At 41.2% G+C, this 15776-nt stretch overlaps 1 protein-coding gene across 1 annotated transcript; it reads left to right on the top strand.

Moving 5' to 3' along the window:
* The first annotated feature begins 3803 nt into the window (after positions 1 to 3803).
* Positions 3804 to 9890, top strand: snw1 (SNW domain containing 1). Its single transcript, XM_054761783.1, has 14 exons — positions 3804 to 3931; positions 4267 to 4420; positions 4546 to 4707; positions 4833 to 4928; positions 5090 to 5196; positions 5893 to 5997; positions 6154 to 6223; positions 6318 to 6383; positions 6490 to 6606; positions 6780 to 6921; positions 7049 to 7151; positions 7219 to 7336; positions 7518 to 7681; positions 9037 to 9890. Exons 1-14 carry the CDS (start codon positions 3918 to 3920, stop codon positions 9227 to 9229), a joined length of 1611 nt encoding a protein of 536 aa, XP_054617758.1. The 5' UTR covers positions 3804 to 3917; the 3' UTR covers positions 9230 to 9890.
* Positions 9891 to 15776: the final 5886 nt, after the last annotated feature.

Here is a 15776-nt window from a genome sequence, read left to right as displayed (position 1 = left end):
TTGAAAGCACATATTGTTCTGAGCGGTGAGTGTCCATCCAGCTGGAGCGGCACGCTATCTGCCTCTCCTGGAGTCACCACCTCTGCGATAAGAGTGTTACGTGCTCCGAGCACATAGCTTATAAAATATATTGCTATGCTCCCGTGAATTGCTGTACATTGTTTTATTTTACTGCGCAGTAACTCGCTTCAAACTCAAAACTCCCTCACCTTTTTTTCTCTCCCGCGTAATCAGGCTCACTGCATACACTAGCCTTACCCCGCCCCTCCCTTGCTCATCCAATCAGCAATGAGAACGCAGTCAAGATGCATTCATTGACTTGCGGTGAATCGGATATATCACATTCGTTTCGATTAAATTTTTCCCATGAGAAATAATGTAAATTCAATTAATCCATTTCAGACACCTAAGATTCTTAACAAAAATTAGGGTGAGGGTTTGGATTCCAATACTTTTAGCTATACATACATAAAATAATGACAAATATTTTTAAATGATTAATGCACATTTAATATAACTTCTACCTTTTTTTAAGAGTCTTGTTGTCGTATGGAAGACGGCAAGGAGGAGAGACTGTTTTTGTTGATCCACACCGACAACAACTTCTCAGCGTCTTCACTCGTTTGTTTTAGTCGTTTTGTTAACGCCTTTTTACCCCTTCCCCAACATTTGCTTCCTTGAATTCTTTCTTCGCCAGGATGGAACTTATTGTTGATGCAGTCTTTCTGTAAACGCCGGGTTCAACGCCATTTTTTACACTTTGCTATGTGTTCTTTCTTTAATTCAATAGCTTTTCTCAATTCTCACCTTCTTCGTCATCGTGCTGGAACTCGCAACTTCCTTTGGCCCCCATGGTGGGTTATTTAGGAGTCAAGATGATATACAAAAAAAATTCTGTTGAAAACTGAATTGTACAAAAAGTAGATTTCACTGTATATTGAGCTAATTTGGGCCAGCCATAATTGCCGCACTGTAAGCCAGTCAGGCCTTGTGATTTTTCCTGCCAATCTGTTACGGTTATGGTTGGTTATGGTTATTTGTTACATGATTCCATGTCCACCATTCAACTGAAACTAGTTCAGTAGCATAATGATAATAAAGAAAAGGTACTATACAGGTGTAAAAATGCTAATGCTTTTCAAGGTCACTAACAAGTGTTGTAATGAACAACTGAAATTTTGTCACCAACATTGAACTTGAGAAACAATAACATTTGATTGACATATTTTTGATTATTTTGAATGCCACACTATGGCCCACTGAAGGTAATTAACCTTTACCATTACATTTCCTACAAACGTTTACTGCAGGCAACATCGAGTACAACGCATGTCATCTTGAAATGGTATTCATGCACTTCCACTTTAAATGAAAGATTTGAGTGCATAGCACTTGGGGCAATTAATAATAATTGATAGGCACCCTCACTATAGGATACACATGTCAGATATATCTACATAATGTCAGCTAAAAGCTCAGCAAAGCTAATTATAGAAAAATTCACACCACAAGAAATGAAATGCCATTTAAAAATCCATAAATCATAAATTTCCACAACAAACTTTACATATCTGGAAGGAAACTGTTAGCAGGGCACAAGTGTATTCCTTATTTAAACTGCTAAAACGCATCGGACAATGTGCGAGAATGACACACCGGTTATGAATCTTTGCTGTTTTTGTTTCATACGAACAAAGGCCGTTTTTTATGTTAGTCCATTCTCCCCGCAAAATGGGCATCAATCGTGTGGAAATCCAGCGATGGCTGAAATTTGGAGGTAGAATCTCGTTTCTATTTGCTGTTAGCTTTTGATGTGTGACTCAGTCAGGTCAGACGTTGCATCCGGGACGCAGCCAGCCATACATATGCATTTATTACACACTGCTGGAATGTATCTTTTCTGCCAAAATGTGTTATTTTGTGTCAAACATTACTCACATGTGCCAAGACATGTTATTGTGTTTATGAAATAAAAGCGCCAATCAGTTCAGTTTTTCACTTGCCTGTACAGTTTCTACTAATACAACATTTATTTTTGGTAATTTCTTGACTATTTAAACTGCCACAGCATACTTTTGACGTGACTTTTAAGTCTAAATTCAGACTGTTTTCATCAGACGACAATGAAACCCGCTGTGTTTACTTATCTGGCGGCAGAAAACACATGTACAATGTCAGGTACGGTCATGTACGTCAATCCATCAGGCTCCCTTTGCAGGTTATTTTGGAAAGAAAAAGCTGTCCCTCGGCTCTCGTCTTCTTGTTTGGCTCTGTCTGACTCTGGACTCCATCCTGGTGCTGGCAGAGGGCGGTTCACGACCAGCAGCCTGGTCTGGGAGCAGCAGATAGTGCCGACCCTGGCTTTGATCGCACTTTCATGTTAAACGATGCTTTGCAAGGTGATGCTCATACTTTTTGGAGGTCATATTCTAAAGGATATTTGACCAGATGTATTCTCAATAAATGGCAAATACAGTGTATAAACAGATTTGACAGGGATCATCACATCAGGTGAAAGACTGCAGTGCGACATGAACAGGATTGCTAACCACGTGCTCCACCACGCTGCCTGGGCCAATACTAGTTACCACTAATTGATTCATGACTTAATTACATAAGAATGGGATGATTTCAAACAAAACCCTTCATCACACAGAAAACATGGCAGCATGAAGGCCTGCTGCATTCTCTGAGGTGGTTAATGAATTTAAATGGGAAACACCGTCCATCAGTCATGCAAGTCAAATAGTATTAGACTGCTTAATGCCTCTTAAGTGGGCGTCTGTGGGAAGAGACAAGGGGAGGGAAATGTAGTTTAGGCTGTGTAAAAGATGTATTAATAAGGGCAGTGATGGAGTTGATGGCAGTCAGACGCTCAAGACTATATGGAGCTCATTGGAGCCATCCAAATATCGATGTTATTGATACCAAAGTGGTATCAGTTCCAAAGATGCTATCTTCCAAAGATTTCAAAGAAAGCCAATAGGTTTTTTTTTGCTTTTGCGGCCGGATTATAATCATGATCAACAAATGAAAGGGGGGAAAAAAATCACATAAACATCCAAGGATCTTGAAAACTGTCCAAGGAAAAGCACCAGCGATACTGTCCCTGCATTGTCCCTGGTATTGGATTTATATTAAAAGTTGCAGTATCACCCACCTCTTCTGATTTGCGCCCCAACAGACAAAGGCGACAGAGGTACAAAATAAGGAATAAAAAACTAAAAAACGGAAAGTACTTGAACATGTAAACGACTTCTTAACAGAGAAAGTGGTGCCATGGAAGTTTTCGTATTTCTAGCAAGTACTAGTAAGACTTAAACCAGAAGGTGAAATAATTGACATTTCTATAAGTTGTTAGGCCTGTAAGTCTGTCCAAAACTACAACCTTCTGTTTATTATTATTATTATTATTATTATTATTGTTAATATTATTATTATGTTATTTTGTACTGTCTGTACTCCCCGTAGAAGTATAAAATTTAGATTGCAGTAAACCTTTCAGCTGGGATAGTCTATATAATGTAATATTAATCTAATAATTAATAACAGAAACGAAAATTAGTATAATAACAAAAAAGTAGTCTAATTCATGTAGATGAATATAAAACATCTGTATTGTAGTAGACAATTATGCCAAAGGAGCAATAAAAAGGAAGAGAACATGTCTGTAAACTATATTAAATTGAAGTGAAGAGCCTGGTGAACAGTGAACAGCGTTTTAATACAACGAAAAGAAGAACTCCAATAAACAATATAGATTGTAGCACAAGTATCGTTTAAATTCACACTCCAGCTCAAAAGATGGCGGCAATTCGCACGAGACGGTGCTTGCCAACCGCCAATAAACAACTAAAGCTACCATTATCCATCAAAGAAGAAGAACAAAGCGGAAGTGCGTTGAGCAGGAAAAGAAAATGTCGCTGACGAGGTAAGCATCTTGGCAACGTTCGTTGTGTATTTAATTGAGGATATTTTCAATACAAACGGCTAAAAATGCGATGTGTCGGGCAAGAGGTGCGCGTGAGATATGACCGAGTGAGCGGCTTCATCACAGCTAACCAGTATTAGCCGCTATTACTACTATGTCAATATAGGCTAACAAGCTAAACTAGCATAGCACCAGGCCTTCACGTTTACGACGGAAACTGCGAATTTACTTGAAATGTTTTGATTATAATCACCGCGGTGACGAAGGCTTGCTAGGTTTATTAGCATGTGTACTTACTTCTTCCCGAGGATAAAAGGCATGTTGTTTTTGGCCAGCTTTTTACCGGCGCCCACCCAGCTCTCACAAGACCAGCTTGAGGCGGAGGATAGACTTCGTGCCCAGAAGTCCTACTCCACTGCCTTGGTCGCGTCCCGGAGAGAACCACCTCCTTATGGACACAGAACTGGATTTGTACCTCGTGCCCTGGAGGTAGGCCCGTGGCAATAACGACAGTTCTTGACTGGATTTGCGTCACATGGCGTTCTGGTGCTTACTCGTGATTAAAATAATGTCTGTAGTCCTGACCTTATTTGTAAAATACTGCACATCCACAGGACTTTGGAGATGGAGGAGCTTTTCCAGAGATCCATGTGGCACAGTTTCCTTTGGAGATGGGGAGGCAGAAGAAAACCTCCAATGCGCTGACCATGCAGGTGGATGCTGAAGGGAAGGTGAAATATGATGCCATTGCAAGGCAAGGACAGAGCAAGGACAAGGTATGGAGTCAAATTGCAAACTAAAACACTCAATTTGCACAAATATCCACTTACAAATGCTTTGGGGGTACATTATTCACAAATATCAACACCGGAAAAAAGTTTCTGCCTTTTCATTGTTACAGGTGGTCTTCAGTAAGTATACAGATCTACTTCCTAAAGAAGTTATGAATGAAGACACCCCGGAACTACAGAAGCCCGATGAGGAAGCAATACAGGAGGTCAGATGTTAAGGACAAAATGATTCTTCCGACCTAATATTGTAACATGATTTTGGTAATATAAACATGAGTGTGGACGAAAGGGCAAAACTATGCACATGATACAGGTTCTTTCCAAAGGTCCTGATCACTGATTTCACTTTCTAATGTGTCTTTTGTAGCTGACAGAAAAGACTCGTGCTGCCCTGAGCAAGCAGGTGTCGCAAAAGATTGCTGCTGCCATGCCTGTGAGAGCAGCAGACAAACTGGCCCCAGCACAGTACATCAGGTATCTAATATTCAATTTGTCATTGCAAAGTCATTTGGGAACTTTGCTGTGACAATAAAACATATTTTCCCACAAACAATAGTCAGAAATGTTGAAGAGTTAAGGACTACAGTGAGTTCATAAGGGAACTCCAGCAACAGGAGTGTCAAAGGAGGCAACCCCCAAAAGGGTCCTTCCTCAAAACCCTGGTCATCAGGCTAGCACTGCAACCGTGCTTCCATCTGCTGTCCTCCAAAGCAGCCGCTGGTAGTATGCGCATTGATGTCATGTCATTAAGTTGTACATGTGTGCTGTGCATTTAATGCTGTGCCATCACATATTTATAAAATATTACCCACTGAGGGTAAATGAAATGTTTTCTGTAGAAGAAAACGGCCTATTTTTGGAGGAAAAATAAAATAAAACCCATGAAAAAAATTTTTTGACCAACAATCTACAGCTGTGCACAGATCCTCTGTCTTCTTATACATAAATGTTTACCTTTTTTTCCACATAATTTTATCTTACTAAACATTATTTTATTTATGAGCAAGTTTAACAAGGAAGTTGCGTTTTCAGCATGTGGCCAATCAGAGGACGGGACACCTGTGGAAGTTATCAATATGAACTTGTCAACTTGTGCCGCCCCAAGACACCAACATAATTCTGTGTTTTTCGCACATTAGGTAAACTCATATGTACATGTCTGTCCACCAGATACACCCCCTCCCAGCAGGGTGTGGCTTTCAACTCCGGGGCCAAACAGAGAGTCATCCGCATGGTGGAAATGCAAAAAGACCCCATGGAGCCACCACGTTTTAAGTAAGTTAGCATGTCCTAAACGCAGTAACCATATTTTTATCCCCCGTCATACATTATGTTGGGTATGTTTGAACAAGATGTGTAATTCATACATGAATACAGTTGCTAGTTTTGGTGAGGCAACATTTAAGACTAAATTACATTTTATGTATTCAGAATCAACAAGAAAATTCCTCGTGGACCTCCTTCACCGCCTGCACCAGTCATGCATTCTCCAAGCAGAAAGGTACTAATGGGTTGCCAAATTTGTTTATTGTACATCTACTTTGACCAAAAAAATATTGTCAGCTGGTCCTATTAACTCTCACGTTTTGTTATAGATGACCGTGAAGGAACAGCAGGAGTGGAAGATTCCCCCATGCATCTCCAACTGGAAGAACGCGAAGGTAACCACTGAAGTCCCCTTTCAATCATTTATCTGACCTGTCCTATATCTGTATTATTTATATTTGACCCTCTGCCTCTTCTAGACTAATCGTTCCTGTCTTTCAGGGTTACACCATCCCTCTTGACAAGCGTTTGGCTGCTGATGGAAGGGGACTGCAAACGGTTCACATCAATGAAAACTTTGCCAAGCTCGCTGAGGCGCTGTACATTGCTGATAGAAAGGTACGCCCCCTCCCCCCACACCACCACCACCACCACCACCACCACCAATTTATCAGGATATATTTGTTCTTCTACATGTGGAGAGAGAATTAATTCATGGTTGTTCACCTGTGTTTGCCACAAGTATTTTAAATCAGCAACATACTATACAGACATGTGATTTGCGTCTTTAGGCCAGAGAGGCAGTGGAGATGAGGGCCCAGGTGGAAAAGAAGATGGCCCAGAAAGAGAAAGAAAAGAAAGAGGAGAAACTCAGGGAGTTGGCCCAAATGGCTCGAGATCGCAGAGCAGGAATTAAAAGCCACGGCGACAAAGGTAAGACGTGTACTGTATATCAACAAATACATGCACTGTAAGAGTGTGTGTTCATTTTCTGATAATCCCTATATACTTACAATCATCAAATGTTTCTCTCCACCCTTTTCTCCTCTTCACCTGTCAGGTGGCGATGACGGTGAGGCCAGGGAGCGTGACGAAATCCGCCATGACCGAAGGAAAGAGAGACAACATGACAGGAACATTTCCAGAGCTGCTCCTGATAAAAGGTGCAGCGCAAACTCAATACTTTTGTTCTGCTGGGCTAGTGTTGAGTCCTACAATCGTTTCTTTCAGGTCAAAGTTGCAGAGAGACCAGGACAGAGACATTAGCGAGCTGATTGCTCTGGGAATGCCCAACCCTCGCACCACAAATGAGGCCCAGTATGACCAGCGACTATTCAATCAGAGTAAAGTGAGTATAACATGTCTGCCTTTTAGATATCATGAATGCTATCATTTGCTATTCAGTACACTTTGCTTATTCTGCCTGAAGTTCTATGATCGACTTTTCTCTCTGCCTTAAAGAATTAGTCGTATTTAATTTTTTATATTGTTTGTCTTCCTTTTAAAGCCTGCCTTCTTTCTCCTTTCAGGGAATGGATAGTGGCTTTGCCGGCGGTGAGGATGAGACGTACAACGTGTATGACCAGCCTTTCCGCAGTGGCAGAGACATGGCGTCAAACATCTACCGGCCCAGCAAGAGCATTGACAAGGACGCCTACGCCGATGACTTTGACACACTCATGCGCAACAACCGGTACTTTGAAATACTTCTGTTCAACTTATATTATTATGCGCTGCTTTGTGTAGGCCTGTCGTGATAACAAATCTGCTGGACGATAATTGTTCCACAAATCATTGCTGATAAATGATATTATTGTCATCATTATTTTGACTTTAGCTTTATATGATGCGACAAACTATATATCCATGACAGCGACATCCAAGTATAGTCAAAATATTGTGTATTGTATCTACTCCTCCCATAGTTTAATCAGTCCCAATTTGAAAAATCTATTTACTCCTCAACCCTAAATATCGCCAATGTAATTTTGTCGCGTACTGTGTACTACTGTGCACTACTATACCTGCATTTAAATGAATACAAATAAATGACTAATTTTAGTCCCAATGAAGCTATTATGACTGTAGCAAATTAGTTCATTGACTAAGGAACTGTACCACACATTATCTGAGTCCTGTATTTGCATAAATAAGGAAACCCTGTTTTCATTTATTCGAAGGAAGAGCTTTATCAGATAAGGTGAGCTGCGTATGTATGGTTTAATGTAGTGATAAGCCAAGACAGGCGGAAAGTGGGTTAGAGGGGAAATTAACTTTTTCATTGTATTGTTGGCTTGAAAGTTTTGTTGGAAAACTTAAAGAAAACTACAAAATTGCGCTTATTAATCAGTGCTTCCCACAGAACTGCAATCTATTGGTGGCGGTTGGTTGCAGTTGCCGGATAGATTATATCATTGTCTAATTTGCATAACCGGCCATGACGCATGTCATTTTGAGACAAACATCAAAAGTTTGCAAAGAAAACTTTTGCTCGTTGAGAAGCGCAATACGTACTTTCATGTTAGTCTTACAAAGTGTCCAATAAGACCAGAAAAAGTCACTAGTTTTGTCGCTTTTTTGAAAAGACAATCTAGAACAGGGGTCTCAAACTCGTAGCCCACGTGCCATTTGCGGCCCACCAAATCGTAACTGCAGCCCGCAACATCCGGGCAAGCTCAGTGTTAGTTACATACTTACAGGGGCAAGTAAACACCCAGACTTTACCTCCAGTGAAACTGAGTTTGAGACCCCTGATCTAGAAGGATCTGAATGTGTATGAGGTGTGTTGGGAAGCAGAGTTACGATACCATCTATAGTACGCCATTGGAATGACAAGCTACATTCATACAGTCCCATTGTGTGTTTGAGTGAGTGTAAACAGTTAGGGCCAAATCTATTGAGGTTGTCCATATTTATTCGTGGCGGGCCACCACAAATGAATGTATGGGAATCACTGTTAATGTTGTCCAAATCATGTAAGACAAGAATTAAGTCCTAGCAAGAGCCCTTGAGTCTGAGTTCCCTCTCCCCTTTGCTTGTTATGTTCAGATTTGTTCCCGACAAAGAGTTCTCGGGTGCCGACCACGGCCAGAGGCGCGATGGGCCTGTCCAGTTCGAGGTGGACCCCTTCGGTCTGGATAAATTCTTGGAGGAGGCCAAGCAGCACGGCGGCTCAAAGAGACCGTCCACTAGCAGCCGTTCCAAGGACGACTACCACGACAAGAAGCGCAGGAAGGAGTGAGGCCGTGCAGTGGCTCGCTGGAAGACGGGGAGGTTGTCTACACTTAAGTGTGCAGATCCTCAGTAGTTTCGTTCCACTCAAATGTCTATAGGGATTGTTTTCTTTCTTTTCTTTTTAATTTGGCTAATGTGAAAGATTGTGAACATTACACTTTGTATCACTTTTTTTTGCCCCAACAACCTTATTCATCTGTCTCAGGCATCCATCTATCCATCCATCTTCTATGGCGCTTATCCTCACTAGGGTCGCGGTGGTATTCTGGAGCCTATCTCAGCTGATTTTTTTGGCAAGAGGCGGTGTACACCCTGGACTGGTCACGAGCCAATCGCAGGGCGCATATATACAAGCACCCATTCAAACTCGGATTCATCATCTGTCTCATTTATAACCTAAATGAAAATGTCATGTGCAGATGAAATGAGTGAAATCTGCTAATGAACATATGTACAGTGCAACCAATGCTATTGAAATGTGTAGATTTTGGTTGGTTTAGGTTTAATTTCAGTTTATTCGACATGACAGCTTAGTTTTGTCAGTTGTGTACTATTTTTAAGAGGCTCTGTATGTGTTGGTACAGTATTTCATGACAGGTGTGTGCCTGTTCAACACAAACCATCTTTGTAATCCTTGTACAACAATACAATAAATTCCAGATAGTGTGTGTGTGTGTGTGTGTGTGGAGAGTGTGGTTGTATGTGTAAGCAGCATAGGACACATACCAAAACAGAACCTTCATTTGGTCATATTTATGTTTCGAAGATTGAGTCTGAGTCCAATACTCAAGAAAATAGAAAATTGCACAAATAATTAAGCACTGTAGTCGTTTGAAACAAACATTCCCTTAGCAGATTGTGAAAAATGGGGAGTTGTGGCCTGTGATGAAAAATACGCTTCATTTCTGTTTGAACAAAAGCCCACTAAAACGACGTATGACACTACTCACACAAATAGATATTTTCATTTGAGTTCTTTGAGGCCGTTTTTGTTGAGCTGGCTTCAGAAAAAAGCAAAAAAAAAAAACAACCTCGCAGTCACTCCAGTGTCCTGTTTAGTGCCATCTTTAATGTGATGCACTGGATTTGCATGGTGGCTTGTATTGCTGTTTTACCAGGTATATTATAACAGGAGATGTGTGAAATGAGAGCATTGTAAATATCCAACAGGACTGAAATCTATTAGTGGCATGGAGATTGGTGATGTCATTGTCTAAATAATTGGCTGCGACACATGCATGCATAAATTTACAAAAAGTGAGCAAAAAAACAAGCAAAACAAATGAAATATAATTTAACTGTATTCTGCCACTTCGTGTTTTTTATGTCACAAGCAAGACGGAGCTACATTTGTCACGTGTCGCTTTTTTTGCAAAACAGAAGAACATAAGCAGTGCTGATCAAATAGAGGAGGTGAGGTGATGAGAGGTGCTGGGGAATATAATCATAAAATTTCTTCAAGGTTGTCATTCATGCTTGAACTCATAGCTTTTTGTACAGATAAATGAGTGAATATAAATACTAACACAAAGTCTAAATGTTCTCAATAGTATTTAAAATCACCGGTATTGTGAGAAAACCATGATGGCAATTCACAACCACTGATCTAGAGTGGTCTGAATACTCATGAAATACTGCGACAAAGTTGCCGAATTGGCAACACTGATCCTTCATGCTACGTGTTATTATTCTGCAGCACGCTAGGTGTGTTAACAAGCAGTACCAAGCTGTAAAGAGAAGCTAACTTCAGACCCACTATATCAGTCCCACTATAATGTGTTTATAAGCGATCGCAAACAAGTAGCAGCAAATTGATTTGTGACGCTCCACATTTATTCTTGGCGGACCATCACGTATGCATAAATGTATGGGAAATGCTGTATATTGCAATGCAATCCAAACCTTCCATTTTTAATGCACACAACCTGAAGTACTGTTTCTAGTTTTTAACTCCCAGTTGCTCTCCACAGCAGCGGAGATGGAAGAGCACAGCTAAACTCTCACCACCTTTTTTTTTTTGTCTGTAGAAGCGGCGCTTTGCTAAAAGGCATTCAAACCTACCTCAATTGCATCAAAGTGGCTGTGATGTGATTTAACGCCGGAGAGCTCATGTGGCGCTGACACTTTAAAAAGTCATCTAATTCCTTAGCACAGCGGCACCCTGACTCCTACCTGCTGTCACATGGACCTTTTTCACGTTCTACGTCTCATCTCTTGTGTCTTCTCGGGTGCTCAAAATGTGCTCACTGCAGGGTGATGTCAGGCCAGCAGGGTCCATTGTGAAGACGTGGTGAACAAATCAATTCAAGCGTGGTGAAACTACATCACACCACTTTGGGGGTGCAGGCAGAGCGCATTACATCAACCTAAGGAATATTGGCTTCCTGCTGGCTGCTTTGCACAGAGAAGGTGTCGTTCCTCCAGGGAAACTTACTGTAAATCTTTGTTGCAAGTGTGGATAATGGCTTTCCAACTCTTTATGAGAAGAGGAGTTGAAGGCGGGATTTTTATTCATGAAGCAAAAAAGGAAATTGGTTCCCTGGCATTTGCTTTTGTGTGTCCTTCATTGTGCTGCAGCTAGGCCACAATGGGATGCTCAGGTTGCATGTGATATCTCCATATCACATGGGGGTGGGGCAGAAATAACATATTGCTTTTGTAGCGCGTCTGGGATCTGACCACATGGCATTTGTCAAGCACTGAAGGCTTTCAGGTGAAAAACACAACCACATTCATGGAAAAGATTGATAACATCATACATTGTGCACTCGTTAAACACAGTTATATGATGATAAACCTACAAAATTACTACACCTTTACAATTTTCTACTGAAATTATAGATGGAAAGTGACAACAGGTCAGTTATATTCTTCTAAATAAAGAGATTGCAGTTTCTATCTGTAGTGGAGTGGCTGACATCATAGTCTCATTTGCATAATTGGCCATGTATGCACAATAACCTCGGTTAGCGTCCGCCCCGGTTAGCGTGTTTTTCGGGTAGCGTCAAAAATTCAGAATTTTACCTGAGATGTCACGAGATTAGAACGTGGCCATAAATTAGCCGCACCGCTGTATAAGCCGCAGGGTTCAATCTTTAAGAAAAAAGCATATTGGCTGTTTTTTCCCATTTTTGCTGGGGTTTTTTTTTCTACAAATAAAACTTGACAAATAATCATTGTCAACCATATTTTGTGTTGTCATTGACTAATTAAATTAGTTTGATGATCTGAAACATTGAAGTGTAACAAACATGCAAAAAACTAAGAAATCACACCACTGTATATTTTGCTGAATGAATATGTGATTATGTGTATATACAGTGTGTGCATTCCATTGTGTGAATATAATGAACCAGGCCGCAGCGTGTCGGTGAAATCCATCACAGTGACATGCAACACATGCACCTGAGCTTCCTCCATCCCTTCTTCGCCATTAGTTCCTCACCCATGCATATTTAGGCCAGGATTCACTCATCATTATTCCAGCAGTGGAGAGCGAGAGTCGACTGCTCACTGGAAAATGGTCTGTCTGCCACTCTATATGCGACCTCGTCTGCTTCGCCGCATCTTTCTTGGTGGATAATCTATTATGCCGGGAAGACTTAGACAGGCGTAACCATTCCTAATGGTGGTGTCAGTCAGAATGAAGCCTCACCGCCAAACGGCGGCAGCGACAGGCCCCCGACCAACTGTTAGTGGGAGTGCACGTCAACCACGCTGGGATTTGCAGTGACAGGAAGTGATGGACGCCTCAGCCGGCGTCTTTATTCTAGGATTGAGTGTGCTTTGACTTGCAGCATGAGGTCATAGAATTGGGAAGATTGTTCTGTATTTCACAAATAAATGCTAAAGAGGAGTGAAAGCACATTGCAGCACTCTGTTGGCTACATTCAGATTTGATTTCAGGGGTTCCTGTGATCCTGAACCTGATAAACGTCGGAAAATTAATGACTATACGATGGATCCCCGCATACAGTCGTCCCTCGTTATAGCGATTAATTGGTTCCAGACCCAACCACAATAAATGATATAGGATTCAATGTGAATAAGTGGAATATTTTCATAGTTAAAGCTTAGAAAACCTTTTTATGACTTTCTAAATACGTTTTTTAAAACATTATTAGAGGCCTGTAGACATGAAATAATCTTTCCTCACCTTTACAATCCTATTATTCATTGTTTACACTACCTTGGGCAACTCTAATTCTGCAGGGATTTGAGACGGCTGCTAGCTAACGAGCTAGTGTAACATTACTGACACCTAGTGACCAGTGTAGAATACTACATACCATCACAACATCCGTGAATGCGTCTTCTGATTGCCTTATATTTATATTTTTGTTCATTTAGCCATTTTTAGGCTTAAAAATGCTTTTTAATCGGTAAGATTTGCTTCAATATGTCATTTTTTTACTAGTAATAGGCCGTATTCAACCACAAAACAGGCTAGGCATGTACGCTTAAAGCAGACATTTGTCAGACAAATGGAATTTAAACTGTTAAGAGATTGTATCTTTTGAAACTGCAACCACCGCTACTATTACAAGCCACGACACAGATTATTATTGGTTACAGACATATACATATATCACCATGGTTCAGAAGGACTCATTGCATGTTTATTTACAGTTTTATCAGAGTGGCTTTCAGTCCAACATATATAAGTGCAGTGGCTGCATCAATGAGCACTGATCCTCTTTGCTTGTAACCCTAGCGGTGATCCTATTAAAGCTGCTTTCTTATCGCCTTTATCTGCTTTTCGAATGGACAGGAGCTTAAGTGCTTCTCTGCTCATTGGCAAGAGCTTTAAGGGCTGATGTTTCATTATTCCACACCGAAGGTTGCAACCTTGGGAGGAAACAAAAAAAAGCAAAGGCTCAGAAATTGATTGAAGAATCAAATCATTTGATGTTATCGTCAATGTCTTAATCGTGGATGTCACACCTTAAAACACTGGGCAGCACATCAGTGCACCCGAGGAACAGAAGCCCTGCTAAACCAACAGCAAGCCCTGCAGGTAAGTGAGGAGATCACCTTTATGTGGCCCAATAGTGCCATCTAGGAGCAGGGATGTGCAACTTTGGGTCCATTTAATACTGTACTTGCACAGCATTTCCAGAACAACAATGCAAATATAAAGAGATAAGATAACAGGATAGAATGTTGCAGGGTTTTTTTTGTTCTTGGGGGAGCTAAAGACCTACCTCGCCACTTCACGGACAGCTGTTCCATGAACACCGCCGGATTAATCCAGTTACATCCAATATCCAAATCTTCTTTACTTTAGCTGATAACTATTAGCATGTAACCAGCTGAGGGCGACGTGTCGCGGACGTTGAGGTTGGGCGGTTGGAGCCGACCCCTGACCAATCGCAACAGTGGTAGGCCTGGTTGGGGAGGAGGCTGAGAAATCTGAGCATGTCGGCCAAGAGGAGAAGAATGCAGATTTATCCTGTACACAACTTTTTGATTATTTTAATAGTGTTTTAGGAAAGGAAACTTACTATAATACCCTCTTTAACTCAGGAGAGGCCATTTTTCGTGTGTGTGTACTTTGTGATTTATTTACTCTTATATTATTATTATTATTTAGTGCGAATGGTTTATTTACTGCGATGGGCTGGCCACCAGTCCAGGGTGTCCCCTGCCTCTCACAGCTGGATAGGCATATGGCCTACCCGCGAACCTAATGACAACAAGTGGTATAGAACACCTACATGTGAAAAAGTGATTGCCCCTCCTGTTGAAACATAATTTAACTGAGATTAATTGAGATCTATCAGTCTGGAAAAGGTTAGAAAGCCATTTCTGAAGCTTTAGGACTCCAGCAAACCACAGTGAGAGCCGTTATCCACAAATGGTGAAACCATGGAACAGTGGTGAACCTTCCCAGGAGTGACCGGCCAACCAAAATGACCCCAAGAGCGCAGCTACTACTCATCCTAGAGGTCACAAAAGACCCCACAACAACATCCAAAGAACTGCAGGCCTCACTTGCCTCAGTTAAGGTCAATGTTCATGACTCCACCGTAAGAAAGACACTGGGCACTGGTTCCAAGACAAAAAACACTGCTGAACAAAAACAACATTAAGGCTCGTCTCAACTTTGCCAGAAAACATGTTGATGACCCCCAAGACCTTTGGGAAAATACTCTGTGGTCTGACGACACAAGAAGCGGAACTTTTTGGAAGGCGTGTGTCCCTTTACATCTGGCGTAAAAGTATTACCGGATTTCAGAAAATGAACATCACACCAACAGTAAAATATGGTGGTGGTAGTGTGATAGTCTGGGGCTGTTTTGCTGCTTCAGGACCTGGAACCATGAATTCTGCTGTAGGAGAATGTCCGGCCATCTGTTGGTGACCTCAAGCTGAAACCAACTTGGGTTCTGCAGCAGGACAATGATCCAAAACACACCAGCAAGTCCACCTCTGAATGGCTGAAGAAAAACAAAATTAAGACTTTGTAGTGGCCTAGTCAAAGTCCTGATCTGAATCCTATTGAGATGCTGTTGTCATCTTGGCAAGTAGTCGCAAACGCTTGATTGCTTATT

This window comes from Dunckerocampus dactyliophorus, chromosome 19 (assembly GCF_027744805.1).
Source record: "Dunckerocampus dactyliophorus isolate RoL2022-P2 chromosome 19, RoL_Ddac_1.1, whole genome shotgun sequence".
Taxonomy (NCBI): domain Eukaryota; kingdom Metazoa; phylum Chordata; class Actinopteri; order Syngnathiformes; family Syngnathidae; genus Dunckerocampus; species Dunckerocampus dactyliophorus.
The sequence above is the reverse complement of the archived record's forward strand: the minus strand, read 5'-3'. Positions and strand labels throughout refer to the sequence as shown.